The sequence below is a fragment of the Atractosteus spatula genome, chromosome 6 (genome assembly GCF_055471065.1).
Source record: "Atractosteus spatula isolate fAtrSpa1 chromosome 6, fAtrSpa1.hap1, whole genome shotgun sequence".
Taxonomy (NCBI): Eukaryota; Metazoa; Chordata; class Actinopteri; order Semionotiformes; family Lepisosteidae; genus Atractosteus; species Atractosteus spatula.
The window spans coordinates 57,181,907-57,205,027 of NC_142711.1; the positions used below are offsets into that span (position 1 = coordinate 57,181,907).

The following is a 23,121-nucleotide window of genomic DNA, read 5'->3' on the forward strand; positions in this document are numbered from 1 at the left end:
CAGGTTCTGATTCAAAACAGAATAGATAGATAGATAGATAGATAGATACTTTATTGATCCCGTGAGGGAAATTGCAGTGCAACAGCAGCTTAACACACACAACACAGCCACAGTGTAACGAATTATATAATAATAGTACAATACATACAATACAATACAAGAGTTACTCACAGTCCGGACGCACAAGAACAAACTAGAACAGAACAGTACACAGAAAATCGTATCACACTCATATCACACATATGAATATAAATATAGATGTAACTATAGATATAAATATAAATGTATTGCACAGGTCCCTGGCATATATTGCACAAAAAGTGGTTGTAAACGGGAAAAAGAAAAAGAAAAAGAAAGAGAACAGATGTAGCAGTAGATGTGTAGATGCGTTTAGTCCAGAAACAGGTCACTGTCGATGTTGCCTCTGCCAAGACGCGAGGTGGATGCATTGTACAGTCTTATGGCAGACGGCAAGAATGACCTCCTGTAGCGCTCCCTGTCGCACCGTGGATGAATCAGTCTATTGCTGAACGTGCTCTTCATTCCTGCAAGCCTGTCATAGAGGGGATGGGAGAAGTTGTCCATGATGGCCTCTAGTTTGGACATCATTCTCCTCTCAGCCACTACCTCCAAGGAGTCCAGGTCAAACCCAATGACAGAGCTTGCTCTCCTGATGAGCTTGTTCAGCCTTTTGGAATCTGCTGCTCTAATCCCAGAGCCCCAGCACACCACTGCGTAGAAAATGGCACTCGCTACCACCGACTGATAGAACATGTGTAGCATCTTACTACACACATTGAAGGACCTGAGCCTCCTCAAGAAGTAGAGTCGGCTCTGTCCCTTCTTATAGATGGCCTCGATGTTCTTAGACCATTCCAGTCTATCGTCGATGTGCACTCCCAGGTACTTGTACGAGTCCACCATCTCCACGCCACTCCCATGGATGTAGACAGGAGTAGGTTTGACCTTTTTCCTCCTGAAATCTACCACCAGTTCCTTTGTCTTTGTAACATTCAGTTCCAAGTGGTTCACCCCACACCACTCCACAAAGCTGCTGACCAGTCCTCTGTACTCCTCTTCCTGTTCACCCTTGATACATCCCACAATTGCAGAGTCATCTGAGAACTTCTGCAGGTGGCATGACTTTGAGTTGTACTTAAAGTCCGAAGTATAGAGGGTGAAGAGGAATGGAGAAAGAACTGTCCCTTGAGGTGCCCCTGTGTTACTCACTACCTGTTCAGACACACAGTTCTGAAGTCTCACAGACTGTGGTCTGCCTGTCAGGTAGTCAGTGATCCACGAGGTCGTGGAGGCATCGACTTGCATCTCCTCCAGCTTCCTCCTTAGAAGTAAGGGCTGGATGGTATTGAAGGCACTGGAGAAGTCGAAAAACATGATCCTTACAGTGTTGCCAGCCCTGTCCAGGTGTGAGTAGGCCCTTTGCAGCATGTAGATGATCGCATCCTCCACACCAACACTGGGCTGGTAGGCAAACTGTAGGGTGTCCAGTGATGAGCTGACCAGGGGTCTCAGGTGGGATAAGACCAGCCTCTCCAGTGTCTTCATGATGTGAGAAGTCAGTGCAACTGGTCTGTAGTCGTTGAGGACAGAGGGGCGCCCTTTCTTTGGTACCGGGACCAGGCATGATGTCTTCCAAAGCACCGGGACTCTTTCCAAGCGCAGGCTCAGGTTGAACAGTCGCTGGAGCACTCCGCTCAGCTGATCAGCACAGGCCCTCAGAACTCTGGGGCAGATGTTATCTGGTCCTGTGGCCTTACCCTCGTGCAGCCTCTTCAGCTCCTTCTTCACCTGATCAGCTGTGATGGTCAGCCTGGCCTGGGGGATGGTGCTCATAGTGCTTTCAGTGCTGCAGGTGTTAATGGCGGAGGTGTTGGAGAGTGGCAGCTGTGGGGGATGGGTGGGTGAGTAGCCGTCGGGGGTTGTGGCTGTAGGTGGCCATGTTTGTGGGGGGATGGAGGAGGTATTGGGCAGTCGCAGCTGTGAAGGGTTAGGGAGCGTGTGGCTGTGGGGGGATGGGTGTTGCGCCACAGAGGACCCAGAATCAAACCTGTTAAAGAACTGGTTCAACTCGTTGGCCATCTCCAGGTTCCCTTCTGTTGCACCCCCAGCCTGTTTGAAGCCAGTGATCTCTCTCATGCTGCTCCATACATCTCTCACCCTATTCCTTTGCAGCTTGTCCTCTATCTTCTTTCTGTATGCGTCCTTGCTCTCTCTTAACTTCTGCTTTAGCTCCCTCTGTACACGCTTGACCTCTTCCTTATCTCCCCTCCTAAAGGCTCTCTTCTTGTCATTCAGAAGAGCCTTCAGGTCGCTGGTGATCCAGGGTTTGTTATTGGAAAAGCAGTGTACGTCTTTGGTGGGGATGGTGTATAACTGATTGGTATTAGGTCAAAGAGTACCTCACCTATTGAAGTCTTCAAATAGGCCCTATTCTCAAAGCTTTCCTTACTGCAGTCATTTGCAGCCAGATGTTAATTTAGTCTGTTTTCATGGATATATTGTAGTAATTCAGCCTAACCCTATGTGTATGAAACTCTAATTACCAGTGAGAAAGTGAAGTTGTTTAAAAAAAATATAAGATGAAAAAAATATAACTATGACACTAACATTTTATAAGATATGATATAGATAATTCATTAACATATATATATAATTCACTATACTAAGTAAAATGTTTCATGAAAAGGGTTGATCAGCTGGGGTCTACTAGTAATGTCACAGACTAGTTGCCACTGCTGGAAGCCATGCAAGCTGTGGAATGCAAATTTTGCACCAGGGTGTGGATGCTTTCGGAATGTGTCCTATTCATCTTGTAAAACATTATAGTCTAATCACGTTCTTTGAGCCTTACATGTCATACATCATCCAAACTCATCTCATAAATGTTCAGTGGGGCTCACGCCTAATGAAATATACTAAATACTATACTATAGTCATGCAGCCATGCCATAACTATCACCTTCTTATCTTACAGAAAAAGTCATTCTTACACAAGGACATGCATTATCCTGCAGGAATGTCACATTTTCATGTTAAGATGAGCACAGAGGATGCAGGTCTAGACCAATGTGCCGTTCTGTGGATTTAGGTTGCCATAAATCACCACAAGCTGAGTTCTGTAGTAAACAGAGGTATCTGCACAGACCAACGCACTTGAATCTTCCCTACAATTGGTTCGTTATGCTCAATAATCCTCTGGTGGTGAGTGTACCTAAGGTAACCTACTCCAGCATTCAGCATAAAATTGGCATTAAATTATTGTTATGCAGGGTATTTTTCTTCCTGTCTGTGATTTTTCTTTCTTGATGTTTAGCCTGGTTGATATTCAGCAGGTGAAATTACCTCATAACAGGTGTTCAATCAACTCTTCCAATAATGAAGTGATTTAGTGCTTATTCAACAGTCAAAGATACTCTAATGTATCTCAGTAAATTAATCAAAATTATATAAAAATATGTAATATTCAAAATATTTATGCTTTAGTTTTTTTAAAACAAACATGCATAAACAGAATGACAATTGACCTTTGATTCTTATTATATACTCACTGAGGCCCGATAACAGCCTGTGCAGTGATGAAATATGGGTCATCAAGGTATTAAATTAAATAAAAGCAAATTTTCATATGCAAAACTTGTCTCCAAAAATGCAATTACCTTTCTTGATTGCTTCTTATAACCAAAACAGAGAACAGAAAGTAACAGTGTAACAAAACCAGAATACTTTATTGTTCGCAAAGAGGAAGAAGCAACACCATATTCCTTAACAAATCTGTGAACACTATGTTGCCTGAGAAGAGATGCCTCTGTTAAAAAAAATGTATACTTTCTATACAAAAATATCTAGCAGTCTAGAAGTCTAGCAGTTCTAACCACATATATTCTAGGAAAATAAGTCTAGATTCAAATAACCATATAACTATGACTGTATAGAAATAATTTAATTATTGAATATAACTGTATGTTAATTGGCAAGTGTCTTTTTTTTCTGTCTTTTTCCCTGCACTGCAGTCACACACCTGACTATGTGGTAATTGACAAGTGTCTCAGCAACATAATTCAATCCATTTAAAGGTTGCCACCAGCCATGGTGAATTCAGTAGCATGGTGTGAAGAATTTTTAAAAAATTACCACGGGAAGCAGACAAAGGAAGAGAGATTTTGTTTGTATAGCCTATTCAGACCTGAGAGCAATACCAATTCTGTTTTTAGTTTTGTTTTTCTTGGTATAGAAACTCTTGCTAAACGGGCATTAGTTGAGTAGCACTTGGAACCACGAAAAAGATATATTTTTGCTTAGCAGATCTTTATGACAGGCTTGGTTACTGTGTTAACATTTTTGTTCTCACACTCTGGTCTGCAAAGTGCTTCATTGTTATATAAGTGCGTCTGTCTTCTTTTTTAGATTTAGATTCTTTTTTATATGTGTACCATCATATCTGATATCATCATACTGTATCTGTATACATGGTTATTGATGAAAATGATTTTAGTTGAATAAGGCACATTTTTAAACTATTTCTAAAGGCATTGTAATACATATTTTTATTAATGATAAAACTTTGATAAATGATAAAACTTATGTAAAGTTTCTTTACTTTGTGAAATTAACTTTTTAGAACTCTGTACTGTAGAGAAAAGGCGTTTGTGATTACATTTATGTTTAGTTAATAAAAATTCAAGTTGTATTGCCTTAGAAAAAGAAATAAATTGAATTTGTTACCATATACTGTGTGTAACAACACCAAACACTAACAATAATGGTTTCTAAACAAGCCAAGACAATGGTAGCCATAGACCAGTAGTTGGAACACCTCAATCAAGACCAGAATATCTAAATCAATGCCCCATTATGGTGACTGAACACATTGTGATGTAGGAAGTGCCATCCTTTGGATGAGACAAGGGGTATGAGGATAAAGATAAGAGAAAGGATGATAAAGAAGTTTTCATGGTTAAATTTAATTTTTGGCTTGCACAATTTGGGCTACCTCGTAGTTTCTCTTAATGCAATTGCTGAAGCAATTTCATGCTTCTCCAGATGATCAGCTCTGTAGTGGGGTTTCTTTAGCTTGACAGCTATGCGTCACCCAGGTCGGTACTGTGCTTCAGTTGTGGATGAAGTGTTTGTGCTTCTGAATGTAAAATGCTCTGGGATCCTTTGGGAGAGTTATATAATTATTAAGAAATATTATTAATTAAATGTATGTGCATTCATATGCTCTATACAGTACTATATATATGTATAATTTAAATGATAGAATATCCTAATGTATTGAGTTGAATAGACACTCCTTCTGTATACTAAACAATAATCAGATTTAAATTTATAATTGGTGTAATTATCCCCTTCCTAGTGCATGCTATAGGTTGCACAATCATGTGATTAGAATCAAGAAAATTTGAATTATTTTAAAATGTAATACAGAAATCTAAACAAAAATGCAACATTAACATTTCTAAGTAAATGTACCTTTTTAAGTATGAGAATCCCTTCTTGTGTTTGTTCATTAGTTGTGATATCAAACATAGCTCCACCATCCCCAGGAACAATGGTATACTCCACTTCTGCATTTTTACCAGCATCAGGGTCATGAGCTTTTATTCTTCCAACAGTGGATCCTACTGGAGAAGACTCTGGCACTCTCAGGTGTATAATATCTGTATTCGAGTATAATGAAGAATCACATAAGCATATTTAAATCTATACACTTTAAATATTTTAAAGTACCTATATCATTGATGCAATGATCTCTACAACATTGCTGTAACACGTTTAAGATAACAAAAGTATACTTGCCATTTTATGTGTAAGCATATTCATAGTGAAGAAAGCAAATATTAGTATAGATATTACATATATTTATGTTAATGTTCTATATTTGTCAACTTTTCAAGTCTCTGCTAATATTTTAGATATTTTAATAAAATCTACTGTTATGATTTTTGACCATCACTTTCATTTTGGTTCTTAAGTTATAAAATATGTTTTACTTTCCTATAATTCTGGTTATTTATAAGCTCTATATTTGCTGTAAGGATCACTGTACATGATTTACTGTTGAAGCAAAGTATCTTAGACTGCCCTTTTAAAATATAGCTATAATATTAATTTTAGTGGGAAACTGTGTATATTGTATTTAATGATGTTATATATACCGCTCTTCCTGTTTGTTTTCAAATTCCATGTCTTCTTGTGCACTAAAAAACACAAATACCAAGTGTACTGCTGTAGTATTTTGGTAACTATAGGAAAAAGAAAAGTTTAAGTTATATTTTTCTTAGCTTTAAAGAAACAATGACTACATAATAAAAGTACAGTACACCTTATGTTTTAGTTGAGCACACAGAGTTCTTGTTTACTGCAATATCAATAATCTAATGTGGAATAACAATGTCAGGATAAGATGCTTCATTTGTTGTGCTGTGTATATATTATCTTAAAGTAACAATACATATGTGTGGTATGGAGCATATAAAGAACATATTTAAGATATTCCTAAACCTTGTAAAATGACAAATACAAATGCATAACATAAGAAAGTATAAAATAATGTATTATCTGAATTATTTTCCCACCTTTTACCAGTAACTTTACAATGTGCTCAAGAGATTAGTGTAACATCATGTCTTTGTAAAAGATGTTAAAATAAGAATTAATAATCTTGTACTTCACATATAGCATAAATAAAATATGTTTGTGTTAAAATAATCTATTTTAAAAAACACTTTATAACTTTACAGAAATATTATTAATACCAAATACATTATAAACGTATGTCACAGAATGAGTAGTTGACATACTGTAAGGTTGCTTCTAAAAGCAATACTTACATGATTACAGAACCAAAGCAAAAAGAAAACATCACAAAAGAAGATAGTTTGGTTAAAAAAAAAATAAATTGTTGAATTTGAAGTAATGTTAAAGTACCGATGCATGCCACTGTCATTGTGAAAACTAATTTAATTGAAACATTTACTGTTTCTACACGAATCCTTCTAAAAAGAAAATCTAGAGGCTGCACATTTCTATAGATAATTTTTATAATAAATCCTGAACATTTAAAATAGATTCAGTGCAGATACATTGAAAATGCTTAAAATCGTTGCTTTAACTGTTTCTGACAAGTTTGCAGACAGTTGGGTAACGTTTTGAACACAATTTTGGGGGGCAAGGTTTATGATAGGTATGGTATTCTAGAAGTGCCCAAGCTAGGGTTAGGTTTAGCATTTCTACAAGAAGTAGACATTTACTGATGTCTTTGCTGTGCTTTAGGATGCATATGAAATGCAGGAAAAGTATTGCTTTGTTGTTTCCTTGAGAAAAAAATGTGGACCAATTTTGTGGATTTTGTTAAGCTGCGCGCCTGCCGATCAAAAATGAAAACTTTTTAAATCACACTTTCTACATGTTTAACTTTCTTATTTTTTTGCATGTCAACCCAAATAAAATTATACTTTTTGCAAAACTTTAGTGGTAATTGTAATGATAATCCTTAAATGACACAAATCAGGCTTATTTTAAACACCATTTCAGCAGCAGGTGACAAAAAAATGAAATACTGGAAATTTAAAACAGATTCAGTGCAGATACATTGAAAATGCTTAAAAGTGTTGCTTTAAATGTTTCTGATGAGTTTGCAGACATTTGGGTATCTTTATGAACACAGTTGTTAGGGGCAAGGTTTATGATAGGTATTGTAGAAGTGCCCAAGCTAGGGTTAGGGTTAGCGTTTCTACAGAAGTAGACATTTTCTGATGCCTTTTTGGCTTAAGAATGCATTTGAAATGCAGGAAAAGTATTGTTTTGTTGTTCTGTTTGACAAAAAAAGGAGAGAGAGAAAAGTTTTATAGGATATTTTGCAACTGTGTTGTAAATAAAAGAAACCCTTCAACATTGTAATTTCATAACCATTTTGTACAATGTGTTAGATTAAAATGATTATAGGTTAAATATTGTAGAAAAAAACAGTTTTCTTACTTTTTGGAAATCTTGGTGGATTGTCATTGACATCAGAGAGTGTAATGTTAATGGTTGTAGTCCCAGCAAGCCCTCCTAGTTGTCCTCCCATATCCTTGGCTTGAATAAGAATCTGGTAAAGTTCTTTGACCTCTCTGTCCATATTCGGCAAAGCAGTCCTTATTACTCCTTCAGAAGCCATACAATTAAATCAGAGAAAAAGGCAAGCATTCAATTCAACAGCCAATGTCTTCCCATTCGAGGGAGCTTTAATTAAAACTATTAAAGTACAAATTAAAACTAGACGTATATGAATAGCAGGGTAAATTAAAATGCATGTTAATGTGACCCAATTACAATCTCAGATAAACCCGATATTTAAAGAACTAAACTGAAAAGCAGTCCATTATTTATTAAATAAATTAAAAAATAGATATTATCTTTTTCATCAGAAAAATACAGCATAGCAGGGCTTCAGTGTTATATGAATAGAACTAGCTCTCACCTACTACTTTTGTTACATGATACAGTAACCACAACATTGCCCTGTCATAGCAAGAGAAATGGGCATACAGTAGTTGACTTCAGTGATTGCATGTTGATCAAAACGTTGATCCTTCATTAGTAACCTTTGCATTTTCTTTTAATCCTGATTTAACTAACAATGTTACTTGAAATATATAGGACAAATTATACCATGAATGTATACAATATATATTAGATTAATTATAAAGCCATACACACTAATTAATCTGATCATTTCCCTGCCCCCCAGCAAAACACTGCTGATCGTGTAAATCGCCCCAGAAACTCTAGTGTTGCTATTTGACAAAACAGCTTGAACAGAGAACTTTGCAGCCACCTGCCAAGAACTTGGCATGTCATATTATATTATATGAGTTTCATATAATATAATTTAATGTTACATATAATATTTTTTCATTTTATTTCATGGCACCAGGATACTGCCGCATAGAGCTAACAAAAAGTTTTGTCCCAGGTAATCCTGTTCTTCAAGTTTTATCTGCGGCACCCATCCTCCACCCCATCTCCACCTTTGCAGTTAATCTTTGGTCATTTCTCACTTGGCAGGGGGTTCCAGTGTCCTTGTCCTCAGAGAAGGAAAGGGGAGGAAGGGGATTCAATGGAAAGTTTTGATTAACAAGTAGTTTCGAAACATCACTACTCTTAAATCTTTCTTTTTACTGTTTTTTAATCCCATGTTGAGGTGTAATGGAAAATCAATCAAAGGCAAGACAGACAGAGAAAAAAAATGAAGCTTCTTTTCAAACTGATTAGCATCTTTCTTGCCTTTATCTAGATATCAGTACAGGATAAAAAAAAACATTCAGATTAAAATTTATTTTAATCTGGCCTCTGTTTTTTTTACTGTACGTATTCGCTTTTACAAAAAGGACAGCAAAAAACAAGTATATAAAAAAATATCCTAAAAATATATTATACATACAGTAGTGGCTTTAATGATTCGTGTTTAAATGCAAATATACATTTAAAAACTTCAATTGGAATTGCTGTTTAAGGCCATCTTTAAATTCCCTTACTCTTTCAGAGCATCCTGGATATTGTTGGTCTGGTAGTGAAAATGACCAGTAGAATTGGTTTTCTTTATTTCCCCTATGGCAGTATTCATGCCAGGACATTGTGACTTGTGCTTCAAGGAAGAGGGTGGCAAAGTACTACATAACATGGCAAAAAATATCACAGACTGCAGATGTGTTGACTGCAGAAGTTGGGCTGAAAAATAATGTCGAAGTTGTTGTAAATACTGTTTAGCAGATCATTTAAATGGAGGCATGTCAGATGTTTTTTTTAAAAGAATTACAGTATTTTGTAGCTATGTATCTTTCAATCTTTCATCTGTGAAATTATGTTAGCGGGTTTACAGGATTAAAGATTTAACTGATGTGAAAATTGTGCTGCTTTAATAAAATTGGATTAACTGATTTCAGCTATGCTTAATTCTGTGTGAAGGATAAACATGCTACATTGACAGAAAACAACAGAGATGCCCTAGTACTCTAGCTGAATGATGACAAAGGCTAAGAAATCAAATGATTAAAATGTATGAGTAAATTTAGATAAAAACGAATACAGTATCTTGTTCCACAGTTGCACTTAAAACCTAATGTTGTAAAAATAATCATTTTTTTATTTTGCAACATTATTTCAATACCCATATGTGATAACACAATGGTTTTTGACAACAGATATCACAAATTAAACAAGCCACAGGAATGTTTTACCATGTGCACATTGTGATCACAAAGTGACAGTGCAGAACCATTCGTAAACAACAATTAAAAGGTTTGAACTTTATGCTAGTGATTATGCATTTTAGTACTGAAAATGAAAGGAGCTCAGAATTGATTTAATTTCATGAGCAAGTGGAAATCAGAAAGATTTCATGCTTAAAAAGTATAACCCAATGATAGACAATATATGTTTTATTACTCTAGTAGAAATGTGCTTACCTGTCTTAGGATCAACAGCAAAGTAAGGCTGTCCTCGTAAAATACTGTATACAACCCGGGCACTGTTACCATATGTGGGATCATCTGCATCTGTAGCAGTTACCTGAGTGACATAGGTACCTATTGAAAGTAAAAACAAAGGAAGTTTGAATGAAATATATGCTTTTTGCGCATATGCTTTTTGCTTTTTGCAAACATAAGCATTTTTGTTTTAGGAAGGGTGACATTTTACCTATGTAGAGAACAGGATTTCTACGAGAGCTGTGGACTCTTAGTTTTCACAATAGCAAGCCAAGAGATAGGAACTGAATTCTAATACATAAGAATGAGCTGCATTATTAGAGGCCGATAGGCACTTGTGTCCATTATTCTCCTACATAGTTTGTTAATAAAGTGATAACCTGGTCCAAACTTAGACAAGACAAATATGCAGTGTATTATAATAAATTACACAAGTATGTAAACATACAACTTAACACAACACTATTTGCAGAATACAGAGCACTCTTTAGACACAGAAAGTCCAGAATTTTACATTTATAACCTTAAACACTTAATAGAGTGAGAACTTGTATTCTGATACAAAAAATGGATGAACCAGGAATGAATTACACTCTATAAACTGATGCTCATAAAATGGATGGGAAACAATTTGAAACACAAATACATCACTAAAATAAGAGAGATGTGTTTTGATATGTTTTTAGCATAATAATTCCACAATAAAGGAAATCTGTATTCCCAAGTAAATACAACCAGAGCTTTTATAATAAAGCTCAGTCTGGTACTCAGAGTTCAGATTACCTAGACAGATTTTGGTTTGAAATCTAAATTCACTTAGGCACGGTCTCACAGCAAAAGCTTCATATGAAGAGGAGGATAATGGATGACAATGATGATGTTGCTGCTTTGCTGCATGCTCTCTCTTCCTGTCTTCCTTCTTGTCTCTCTCAATTTGTCTGCATGTCTGTTCCTGTATTTATGCTATGGTCTGTTCATATGGGGACTAGCTTAATTACTTCATTTGGAATGAGTAAATTATTAGGACTCTTGTTGATCATCTCTGTTTTTGTAAATGTTTACTTGAATTATGGCTCCAAGACAACTACCTGTATATAAATGTAGTCCCCCAGTCCAAACTTCTAAATAAGGCAATCAATATAGGAAAACATTGTTAACTCAGCTCACCCCCAGCCACTGCAATATGTAATGATCACAAATATGTATAATAAATTGTTATAATATGATCAGTTACATCCATTTCCAGAATCAGCATTTTGCCATGACAAAAAGTGTTTGTAATAGTTTGATTGTTTTGACTATTGCCAATAATTAAGCTCTAATTGCTTGCACCTGACTTTTATCATACAGATTTTGCTGCTAAGAATTGAAAACACAGTCTTGGGTAGGAAAAGTCAGGAACACACAACCAATGAAATAAAACTTATTTCAGAATTTCAAACATGTCTAAACAATATACAATAGTATCATCTTTATTATTAAACTAGGAAATAAACATACTAATACATTAGAAATACTTACTAATACTAATGATACTTAATACTTTAGAAAGAGAGTCTCCAGTACTGAGTCTGGACAGCCTCAATCCAGTTATTATCTGAATGTCACCCTAAATCACCTGTTCTTTAAACATTAGGAGCACTTTAGCAATTGATAAGTAAGTAATGTTTTCTTGAAGTGAACAATGGTTCTTGAGGGTTAAAGGACATAATGATTTTGACTATGAAATGATCTGTAATGTACATAATTGAAGACATCATCTATTTAATTTAATATATTTTAATTGTTACATACTGGTGACACAGTGGCACAGTGGTAAGCATTTCTACCTCGCAACTCTGGGGACCTTGGGTTCCTGGGGTGCTATCTGCATGGAGATTGCATTTTCTCCCCGCATTTGTGTGGGTTTCCTCTAGGTGCTAAGGTTTCCTGGTGTGTGTGTGTGCATGTTTGTGTCTCTGTGTGCCCTGTGATGGACATGTAACCCATCCAGGGTGTATCCCACCTTCTACCCATTACTTGCTGGGTCAGGCTCCTGCTCCACCTGTGACCCTGTAGTAGATTAAGTGAGTTAGAAAACAGATGGATAGGTTGATGTAACATGTTGCAATGAGCCTCCCCAGAACTAGGGTTGGAGACCCCTGACCTTAACAACAGTAGCAACAGTAAAATTAAGGGAAGTTTCAACCTTCATTTCAAGGAATGTTGAGAAGAGGTTGCTTAAGCCAAGCAATTCAATTCACCCCATAAACTGTTATAATTATCCTGAAATGTAGCATAATTGTTTCATGCTAGTAAACAACTGAAATCTGTGTACTGCATGGATAGCAGTATGACTTTATAAACAGGATTGTGACCACAAAATAAAACTTCATGAAAGACATACCAATTAGGCAAAAAAGAATATTGATTAAAAATAATGATACCCCAACACAGCAGTGCATGATAATGAGATTGGCATATGAAAAATAATTATACTGACCTGCTGCCTCATTTGTAATTTAAATAAGTTACACACAGCTTGCATTTCATGCATAATTTTCACTTTCCAGGCTGACTGAGGTTTTGACACATTTTCCTTACAATTATTGATTTCTATCCAGTACCCTTTAAAGTAGCCTGCTTTGTAAGAGGCACAATCTACTTTAGAGCACATTCTCCTGCTGGCTATTTATCTGCCTTGTTTTATTATTTTTTTGCAAAAGATAAAAGCCAATGTTTGGCATTCTAATTGTATTGAAATTCAGTTCCTTTTCTATTTTAATCCTGTTATTATTGCCATCTGTAATAAATATATGGGCATGTGTGTATATGTATATACTTAGTTATTCTCATAATTCATGCTGACTGCATGATCATAAAAGCCACTTTAACCCTGAAAGTTATTTGCAAAATACATGCATAAATTATATGTAGACAAAAGATTTACTGTTCTGATTTAGTTGTCACGCTGATTAGCCTGAATAATGACATAATAGCAGTGCATAACAGTTATCTTCTGGTTGATTAAAGAAAACAAGATGAAAAGGGTAGATGCAGACATCTCTTATAAAATGAAAAGTCTTTGTATTGTATGACTTTTGCAGGTTCAAACTGCTTTCCTTAGGTTAATTGATATTGGCATTAAACGCACTGGCGATGGTGTCCTGTTGTCCTAGTTTCATCATGCCACTGAAGCAGGAAAAACTGCCTGGGAATCGTACTAAATTGTTAAGTAAGACCAAACCAATTTCAGCTAATTCATTAAGTCAGCCGTCATGGGTGCTGAGACATATTAAAAGTACATCCCAAGACAGAATACAAATACCACACAGAAACAAATGTGGAAGAGAAGAAACAGAGAAGCATGGGGAATATAGGAGAACCATTATGAGAGACCTCCTCTTTTGGCAGAAGAAAGAGGAGACCTTGTTTAGGAAATTACAGCACAACTCTAAACATTATTTGACTTATTAAAACATTATTTGACTTATTAGTTTTGTGGAAGTACTGATTTCCTGTCTGTCTTATCCACTAGGCTATGAGACATCGCTCACTTGTACTGTATATGTATGCATCATTTGGAATACAGAGAAGGTTCCAATTTATTTAGTATGTATTTATAGAGTACTTTAGTCTTGAGTGGGATCTTTTATTTGGTAAGACATAAGCTCTTTTCCTTTTACAGTATTTGTGTCTCAATTACAGGCTGGGTGTATTTTTCAGTGTATATTTCAAAATATCTGTTTAGATAAAGACCTTGTGCTTTTGTAAATATCAAAACGTTGCCACTTAGTTATTACTTTGTTACCACACTGTACCAGAGAATAAAAAATGTGCAGTGTTAACACATGGGGGATTCCTTGACAATTGGGGGTATGATTGTTAAGATTTGTTGTTTTTTAATTTTATAATGTTTTATAATATATTTTCTTACAATGTGATGTAGGTTATTTAATTCTACTGCAGCAGAAGCATCAAAAATCATGCAAAAGATGCAACACACAATACAGTTCTCCTTCTCTCCTTAACAGACCATTAAACACAGAGCATACTATTATAGCTTTAGAAGCACTAGACTTTTCACAGGCACCTTGTAAATATATGAATCAGACCATTTTATTTGCACTGAATCAGAAATGGTTAGTGGGAATCCAAAATGCTGGTATACAGTATCTGCAGTCACAGATGCATTGTAACGCGAGGATTTGTAATGTGCAATAAAAACAGAAAGGGTAAACTATGTCTCAGATTATTGTTTCTTTGGATAATTATATTGCATTATAAATGATAAAATGCAATGGTGAGGTTGGAAAGCCAGGATCAACAGAAGTAGAAATTTACATTAAAATATATATTTATTTGCTTAATACATCTAAACAATATAGAAATTTACTGTTTAAAGAAATAAAAATCTTCTTTTTAGCTAAAGATTCTTTTCTTGCAACTCTTGCACTCTTGCACTGGAGGAGAAGAGAATGGGAAGGGCATCCCAGCAAAACAGCTTTTACAACTGAAGCTAGAAATTTGAGCATGATGTTACATGTTTTCAGTGGTATGGAGACTTGTTCAGTTCTTTGCTATTTTTTCTAAAGCAATAAAAATTGCTCTTTAAATTCTTCATCTCATTTCCTGTTTTGATTTTAGCTACATTTATTCTTTTCAGACTCTACTTTTGATATTTTTGCACAGTAACTGTTTCCTTTGAAACTTACGATATCCATGTAATGATATATAACACTACTTCAGCCTTGTTTTGTGATGATTCAGAATATTTCTTTTAAGCTTTGCCTTTAAATGCCTCAGTTACATCAAGCTTCAGTGCCTAGGGCCCAGTATATCCCTTATTTGAGCCTCAGTCATGTCATTATCCAAATGTGACTGAATTCTCAAGCAAAAGTATACAATTGGCACACACCACTGGGACAGGCTGGGCAGTAGTCAGCCAGGGTTATTTTGCTTTTCTGTATGTCAGTGACTGCTGAAGATTTCTGGGTGCCTGCAGCATCAACACTGACATCATGGAGAGAAATGTCTAATCAGTACTACATCTTCTGTAAGGCACTGAAGTTGAATGGTCCTGACAATCAAGAGTGTCAGAGAAGCATGTCTGCAGGCCCTCATTTTCCTTGTGTTCTATATGATTTTGCTGCTGAAAAGTATTAACAATAAAAATCTATTTCCCATTACTATTTTTAAATCTCAAATGATTTTTTAATCTTAAATACAATTGTACAACCTTTTTATGGTGTCCCATTAATAGGACACATTTTAAATTTGAACTCTGTTGCTTAAGAGAAATATGGGCTTCCTCATGCATCATGTTCTTGAAAGCATTGTTACAGCTTCAGGTGACCGAAAGGTGTCTCTTAGATTTTAGATAAGGTTTGTGACAGGCAGAGGAAACACTTCTAGCTTCAAAACAGAGAGGATGTTTGTTGAGATGCAGGGGTATCAGAAAACAAAGTTGTAAAGTGCAAGTGTAAAGTTTGAAAAACCTTTGTGTTAAACAATATATAAATATGTATAAAGTAAACAGAAATATTGAAACCGAAATCAAGAATGAAAAAATGAAAATACAATAAATACCATAACAGTGATATTCAAGTTAAAAATAAAATTCATTTTCATTTTGACACCTTATCTTGATGAGAAGCAAGATTGCTTTTGGTATCGTCAGTTTAAATCTGAATGATTTTGTTATGTTGAGCTGTAAAATCTTAAAATAGGAAATAATTAAGGTAATCCCTATTTATTGTGCTTGGTAAAGCTGAAAATCTTTATCTCTTAAGCTTCCATAATTTGTCATTGTTATGTGTTCTTATTTCAGACAGCTGTAAAAGATTTGACTTCGATTATTGGACTTAAAACACATGCAGATCATAAGAAAACTGTTAGCAAAAGCGAATAAAATCTCAAGAATTCAGAAATACAGTACTTTGTTACTACAAAAAAGTGTGACAGATTGTGAAACAATTCTATTGCACAAGGATTTTCAGTACTCATATTAAGATAACTTCAGAATAATGTAAACTGGAGCACATTTCCTATTTTATTTTAGACAGTGATAAAACATTGAAAGTGAATGAAAGAAAAGGTTGGATAATAAATGAGTATTGCAAAATCCATCTCAAAAAGCAAGCAACACAATCTGGAAATGCATATAAATGGCCATCTTCGTGGCTTAAATCATAGTTGTGGAACCTATGATATTTATGGCTCACTGCAGGGCTTCATCACCATTCAGATCAGGAAACAGCAATCTCTGAGCATATTACCTTGATCTGTCAGTCAGAGAAAAAAAAATAATAAAGCTCTGGTGTTATGTAGTATTTAAAAAAAAATCTTACTGAAGCTGAAATCTTTTCCCTCATGGGCTGAAAGCAGTTTTTTTCTCATTTAAAAAGGGTGCTCACCTGTTACTAAGAAAAATGATTCTATAAATTACAAATACAGCTGTTCAAGTGAAAAGTTTTCCCATACAAGACATTTTCTTGATAGTAGTATTTAAAAGTAAAAAAAAATAAAAAGTATTAATTCCTTGCATAACTGAGCCAAATGCTGGAATATATATTTTTTTCTGTCTAAAAAATAAAATATTACAGATTTAACTTTTGGAAAAAAAGATTACTATCATCACCCTGTTATAACTCTTTGGCATATTGTGACACTGATTAGCTTCATCAATGTCTTCTACACAAGAACAACAAAAGGAGCGGTTCTTACCTTTATTGCCTGTCATCTTGGTGGATGCAAATGTCTGCTAAAAATCTAATAAGCATTTGAGGCATGATATAGTTTTCTTTTCTAGAGTTACAGATAAAAAAAATCCCTTTTCAATCGAACATTTAGTTCAAAATTGTAAAGATCAGGCTAGATACTATTTCCAGATACTATTAGATGTGAAAGAAGCTCAATATCAGAGTAACATCCAAAGAAAATATATAAAGTAAATTGTACTGATTGTTTAAGGATTCAGTTTTATAAGTTAATACTTGGTAGCAATTCCAACTGTCATAATTTAGATATCTAGTGAGATGGTGTAAAGTTGTTCACTCTTTATGTAACAAATCCTATAGTACTGAGAAGTTTGTAGGGCACAATTGATTACCTCAATCCAGAAGGATCTCTATAAATTGTTTAATTGTATTTACGTCAGGAATTTGACTGGGCCACTCAAGGACGTTATGCTGCCATGACCATGTGTGACAGCTAAGAAGAACTTGCATCAGACCTATTACTTTCCAATCATAACAGAAAATTCTGTTTTTGTCTTATCTGACCATAATACCTTCTGCCATATGTCTGATATCTCATACAGATGCAGCCATTCAAAATGCACAGTACAAACCCGTACCGCACACAACTACCCACAAGCCACCGCGGCATACCGCAGTAAGTGATTGGCTGGCCAAAATGACTGACAGAGGCAATTAGTGAAAAGATTTAATCATTTAATCTCTTTACTGTGCAGGTAAATCTGTTTAGTATTGAATATTTATATGGAATTTTACAACTAAAGGGCAATTTTAGTAGCTGAGCATAAAAAGAAGAGGAGCATAACGCATCTGATGGTCATAAACTATATTAATTTAGGAACATAAACATATTATGTAAACTTTATATGGTTGGTATTGGTATTTTAAAGAAAAAATACACAATAGTATTCCACCTCCTCCTTAAACATTTTAAGCATCAAAGTCTTACATGTGGTTATTTTGGAAACGTTTTTTATGTGCTTCTTCTGACCATATTAAGTTTATATTAAGTTTAAGTGCCCGCTGGCACTTTTCCTGTCTGTGGGGGGAAGGGGTCTGTCTTTCGTTAGAAGGGTAGCCTATTCTACTCTGAGAATCCTACTCTGAGAATGTAGAGGGGGAGGAAAAGTACCCACAGTCATTTAATTAGTATTAAAATTCGCACTGTTTCCCTTACCAAGATATTGTCAAAAAAATGGTGTAAAATGGTGTAAAAACGCATAGGGAAGGCTGTGAAAACATTCACTTAAATTAATATCGGTTATGAGCATGTAAAAGGCATGGTGAATCAGAGATTCTCAAAACTTACTTTGTATGATTGGAAACGAATAAGTGATCGGATCAATGAAATGCTATGGTGTTATTTTTTGTCAATGAAAAAATAGTCTTTTTGTTTACAAAGACGGTTACAAAGAAAGTGGACCAGGGTAATACTTTAAGTTTACAGCTTGTCCAAGGTAACTCATTATTAATACTATTAGTAATGGCTTCGGTAAAGACTTTGATGCATAAAATATTTCTGCATAATGAAAATATTTATGATGAAGGTGGTAGGTTGTGTACTTTTGTCCAACTGAGAAATCTTGCTTTAATAAAATATACCATCTTTTTAATGTTTAATGATTAACATGCTGTAATACACAGTTTAAAATTAAAAGTCTAAAGAGTATACAGTACAACTCAAATTCTTAATTGAATAAAGATTGTCCCTCAGCAGTGATCGGGAAACCGATTTTGGTGGCAGCTCAAATGCTGTCCATGAGAGGTTAAGCTTTATTAGCTCCACCTGGCGCTTTTACAAGGTGATTCTGGATACTATTAACATAATCTAAGTTGCATGCGGAAAAATGCAGTATGACACAATATGATTTTGATGCGACAAGCCCACCGCGTTGTACCGCAACTTACCTCACTCGTTTTGAATGGCTGCACCTGTATGAGATTCATGATAATTAATTCCACTCACACATACAGGTCAGTATTGTGCAGGGATTGAGATATTATTGATATATGAACAGTGACTCCCATATCTGCCTTCAAGTCTGTTGACTTCATAGTGATATCCATAACCAGTTTTCTGTATTGTTCAAGTGCACAGTTTGGATGGGCATCCTGATCTAGCATCCTGAGACTAGGGGGAATTCAGCTTCTTAATGATGTCTTTCACTGTACTCAAAGGGATGCATAACCTATTGACCTGTGCCTCTCTTCCAGTTCATCTTTGATTTGTTTTGAAAGCTCTTTGGTTTTCATGATTCGTTTATCATATCACCATGTGAATTGTGACTTGAAATTAAATATCTGTCTGAGAAAACTTACACAGACAGATGCATTTACTTGGAAGTCAAGTAATACCATATTGGTCACAGGGAGAGAAACACACTAATATTGGGATCTTTCAAGGTGTTCTTTTGCACCTGCCCTGATTCAGGGTTGGAGTAAAACAGGGCATGTAAATTTATGAAAATGATAATTTTCTATTTTTTTAATCTTATCTAAAAACCCAATTCATATCAGCATTTTGTAGATTTTGTCAGTTTGGGGTATATAATTTAATTTCAAACTTAAAAATGTTTTTTTAATGTAATGAATTAATAACATATTTAATATTTCATGTTTAAATGGCAAAAATGCAGTAACTGTGCATGGAGTCTAATATAAAAACCTGGACGACTCAAAAAGTCTTTAACTTAAAATGCAATGAAATTTAACTGTTTGGCCTGAATGCCAATGTCTGGCGAAAACCAGGTACTGCTCATTACCTGGTTAATACCATCCCTATGGTGAAGCATGGTGATGGCAGAATCATGCTGTGGGGATGCTTCTCAGCGGCAGGGACTGGGAAACTGGTCAGGAATGAAGGAAAGATGAACAGACCAAAAACAGAGAGGTCCTTGAAGAAAACCTGCTCCTGAGCGCACACAACCTTGGACTGGGGTGAAGATTCACCTTTCAGCATGACAAAAATCCGAAGCACACAGCCAAGACAACGCTGGAGTGGCTTCGAAACAAGTCTCTGAATGTTTTTGAGTGGCCCAGCCAAAGCCTGGACTTGAACCCCATCCAATCTGACAGAGCCTGAGAGGATCCACAAGGAAGAATGGGAGAAGCTGCCCAAATCCAGGTGTGCAAAGCTGGTAGAAGCATACCCAAGGAGACTCGCAGCTGTAATCGCTGCTAAAGGTGGTCCTACAAAGGACCGAATAAAGGATCTGAATACATATGTAAAAGGAGATTTCAGTTTTTTATCTTTAATAAATTTGCAAAAATTCCTAAAAACGTGTTTTCAGTTTGTCATTATAGGTTATTGTGTGTGAATTGACGGCAAAAAAGAATCAATTCAATCCATTTTGAAATAAGTCTACAACACAACAAAGTGTGGAAAGAGTGGAGGGGTCTGAATACTTTCTGAAGGCACTGTATGTCCTAGAGCTATGGAATTCTATCCGCTAGGATATCAGGGTAATTTTCAAAACGGCTTTTAATTATTGTCTGTGTCTGCTGCCTTTTTTAATGACCATTTATCCAATCCTGTACTTCTAAACTGCTTGTCTTTTTTATCTGTACTTATTATGTGCTATTTGCTATCTTTATAACTGTTTTATTTTGTTTTTATAATAGTTTTTTTACACATATTAAAAATGCTTTAAAGATGCTACTTTTAAAGGCTCTATATAAAATACAGTTGATAATAATACTAGTTGTTTTTTATGTCTGCTTCACATTAATAGATCTCATCAGCTTCAACTGGTAAACCCCATATGCTAATCACGTTTCTTTGTTATGCAGAGCTTGAAGAGGCACCAGAAAATCCTGTCTAATGATCACTCTGCAGACTTTTCTTAGCCAAAAGTGTCCAAATGCAATTCTTTTTATGTGGCAGGGCCAGACTTTTCTGAGAATGAATGGCTAATGTCTTGATTTACCCTGTGGTGCTGAGAGTCTTAAATAAGGTGAAAAACATTTACAGTAGTTCTGTAGAAGTGGTGAATTTGCAGTCTTGACTGCCTGAGCTGAAGTCCAGAGGATCTGTTAAGAGGGAGCTGCACTATGATCCACTCTGCATGGCCCTACATAATTGACAGGTCTGTTTCTGAGGCAGAGAATGTCTGACTACTACAGAAGAGTTTTTATAATTCCTAATTGATTTTTTTCTCTTCGTTTCTATTGTTTCCTTTTCTTTCTGTTCTATTCTCTTTTCTTCTTCTATTGCATTCAAGCTTTGGTATTACGGGGGGTGTTTTTGTTTGCTGATTTTGAGAAACAAACACTGTTTCTGATAAGTTAAAATGTATCAAAAATCTCCCTACAGTAAGTGATGTTGTTCTGTATTTCAGTTTGGATATGCAGTGGATGTTTTTAATTAAGTGATATATTCATATTTTTGTTATGCTATGTTATGTTAGAAAAAGTGCTACTTCTTGACATCACTAATGTATTCAGCTTGGTCTTATAATTCTGGGTGAGGTGAAAGGGAAGAGGATTGTTAAGAAGTTCACACAGTAGCTTTACTCTGGGGGTAAGGGGGGTTACACTGTTAAGCTTTCCATCAGATGTTCACACCGGAAGCCACTGCACAGGTGGGTAGCATTGTGCTTTAATGATATCTTTAATAAATTTAAGTTAGTGCTCCTCAAGTACACATTAAAACATTTTTTCTAACAAATTGATGGATTTTGGTTTGGGAAACATTAAGAAAAATCTTTTTCTCCGACAGTGTGCAGAGTTTCATATACATATGTTTAGGTATGTAATAAAAACAGGTACTGAAGGTGACCATCACTATTCTGAATTCAGCTGCTTTTATTCAATATTATACAGCACCGATATTCCACGTGGTAGTAACTTACAAAACTTCTTAAAGGCCACCTGCTGCTCAGGGAGTAATTCAACTGGTTTTAGTAGTTTGTTTTCTATGGGTGAAATATGTGTATTTAGTTATAAAAATAACCGTCAAAACAATTTTTAGATATAAACTTTTCACACTCCTGATTTTTTTGCCTGATTTGATTTATTGTAGACCCTCTAGCCTATCACATGCTTGTTTTCTTGTGTTTTTTTTTAAACTTTTAACCTGGAATTGGAATTAATCTTAATTGAAGAAACATATTAAATATCCATTTTTATTTTAAGTATGTACATTTTAATTTAATGGTACTGTATGAGACTGATTAATTCCAAGGTTGACTACAAAGTTTTATGGTCATTGAATTTTTAACTTTGTAATCCCTGAGTGATTGATCAACCATTTTTATCACAGCAGATTCATTTAATTCTGTATTTACAACTACTCCCCTTTAGATTCATTGTATGCTATAACCCCTATATGTATAATCCATGAAAAAAAGCTAAAAAAGCACTCAATGACAATGTGTTGTGAAGAGTGCTATACAAAAAATAAAATTGTTGTTTTCATTACACGTATGCAAGAACATTAAATTCTAAGCATTAAATTTGTAAGCAATGTTTTTACTGTAGGCCTTGCAAACCAAAATGTTAACTGTTTTATGTTGTACAGATAAAAGTATCTTAAGTCATAGTAGATGTTTAAAACACATCGTAGGAGTTATTATGTACAGTATATTCATTATATAATAATAAAACAACTTTTTACTGTATACATTAATTAAAAAAAAAGAAACATACAATTCAATATAAAATCTGCCATTAAAATAATTGTTTTCTTCTATGTTTTGTAGCACAAACTTCATTGCAAATAAGTGGTATTTTGCACAAACTGTAGTGTTAAACTGCATAGTTTGCCTTGTATAACTTTTTATATAAATGTAATTTCTATAACTGTGTTATATAAATACTATATATAATGATGTATAATTGCACACAGGACAAAGTATTTTTCTCCAGATCAAGAAAAAAACATGAGCAACAAA

At 35.0% G+C, this 23,121-nt stretch overlaps 1 protein-coding gene across 1 annotated transcript in view; it reads right to left on the reverse strand.

Moving 5' to 3' along the window:
- LOC148833085 (cadherin-12-like) overlaps nucleotides 1-23,121 on the reverse strand; it is an 80,265-nt gene that overhangs the window by 33,977 nt on the left and 23,167 nt on the right. Inside the window, exons 3-5 of the mRNA XM_088918612.1 lie at nucleotides 10,473-10,592; nucleotides 8,002-8,169; nucleotides 5,494-5,681 (exon numbers count right to left, since the gene is read on the reverse strand). Of these exons, the coding sequence (XP_088774738.1) occupies nucleotides 5,494-5,681; nucleotides 8,002-8,169; nucleotides 10,473-10,592 (476 nt within the window). The remainder of the gene's footprint in view (nucleotides 1-5,493; nucleotides 5,682-8,001; nucleotides 8,170-10,472; nucleotides 10,593-23,121) is intronic.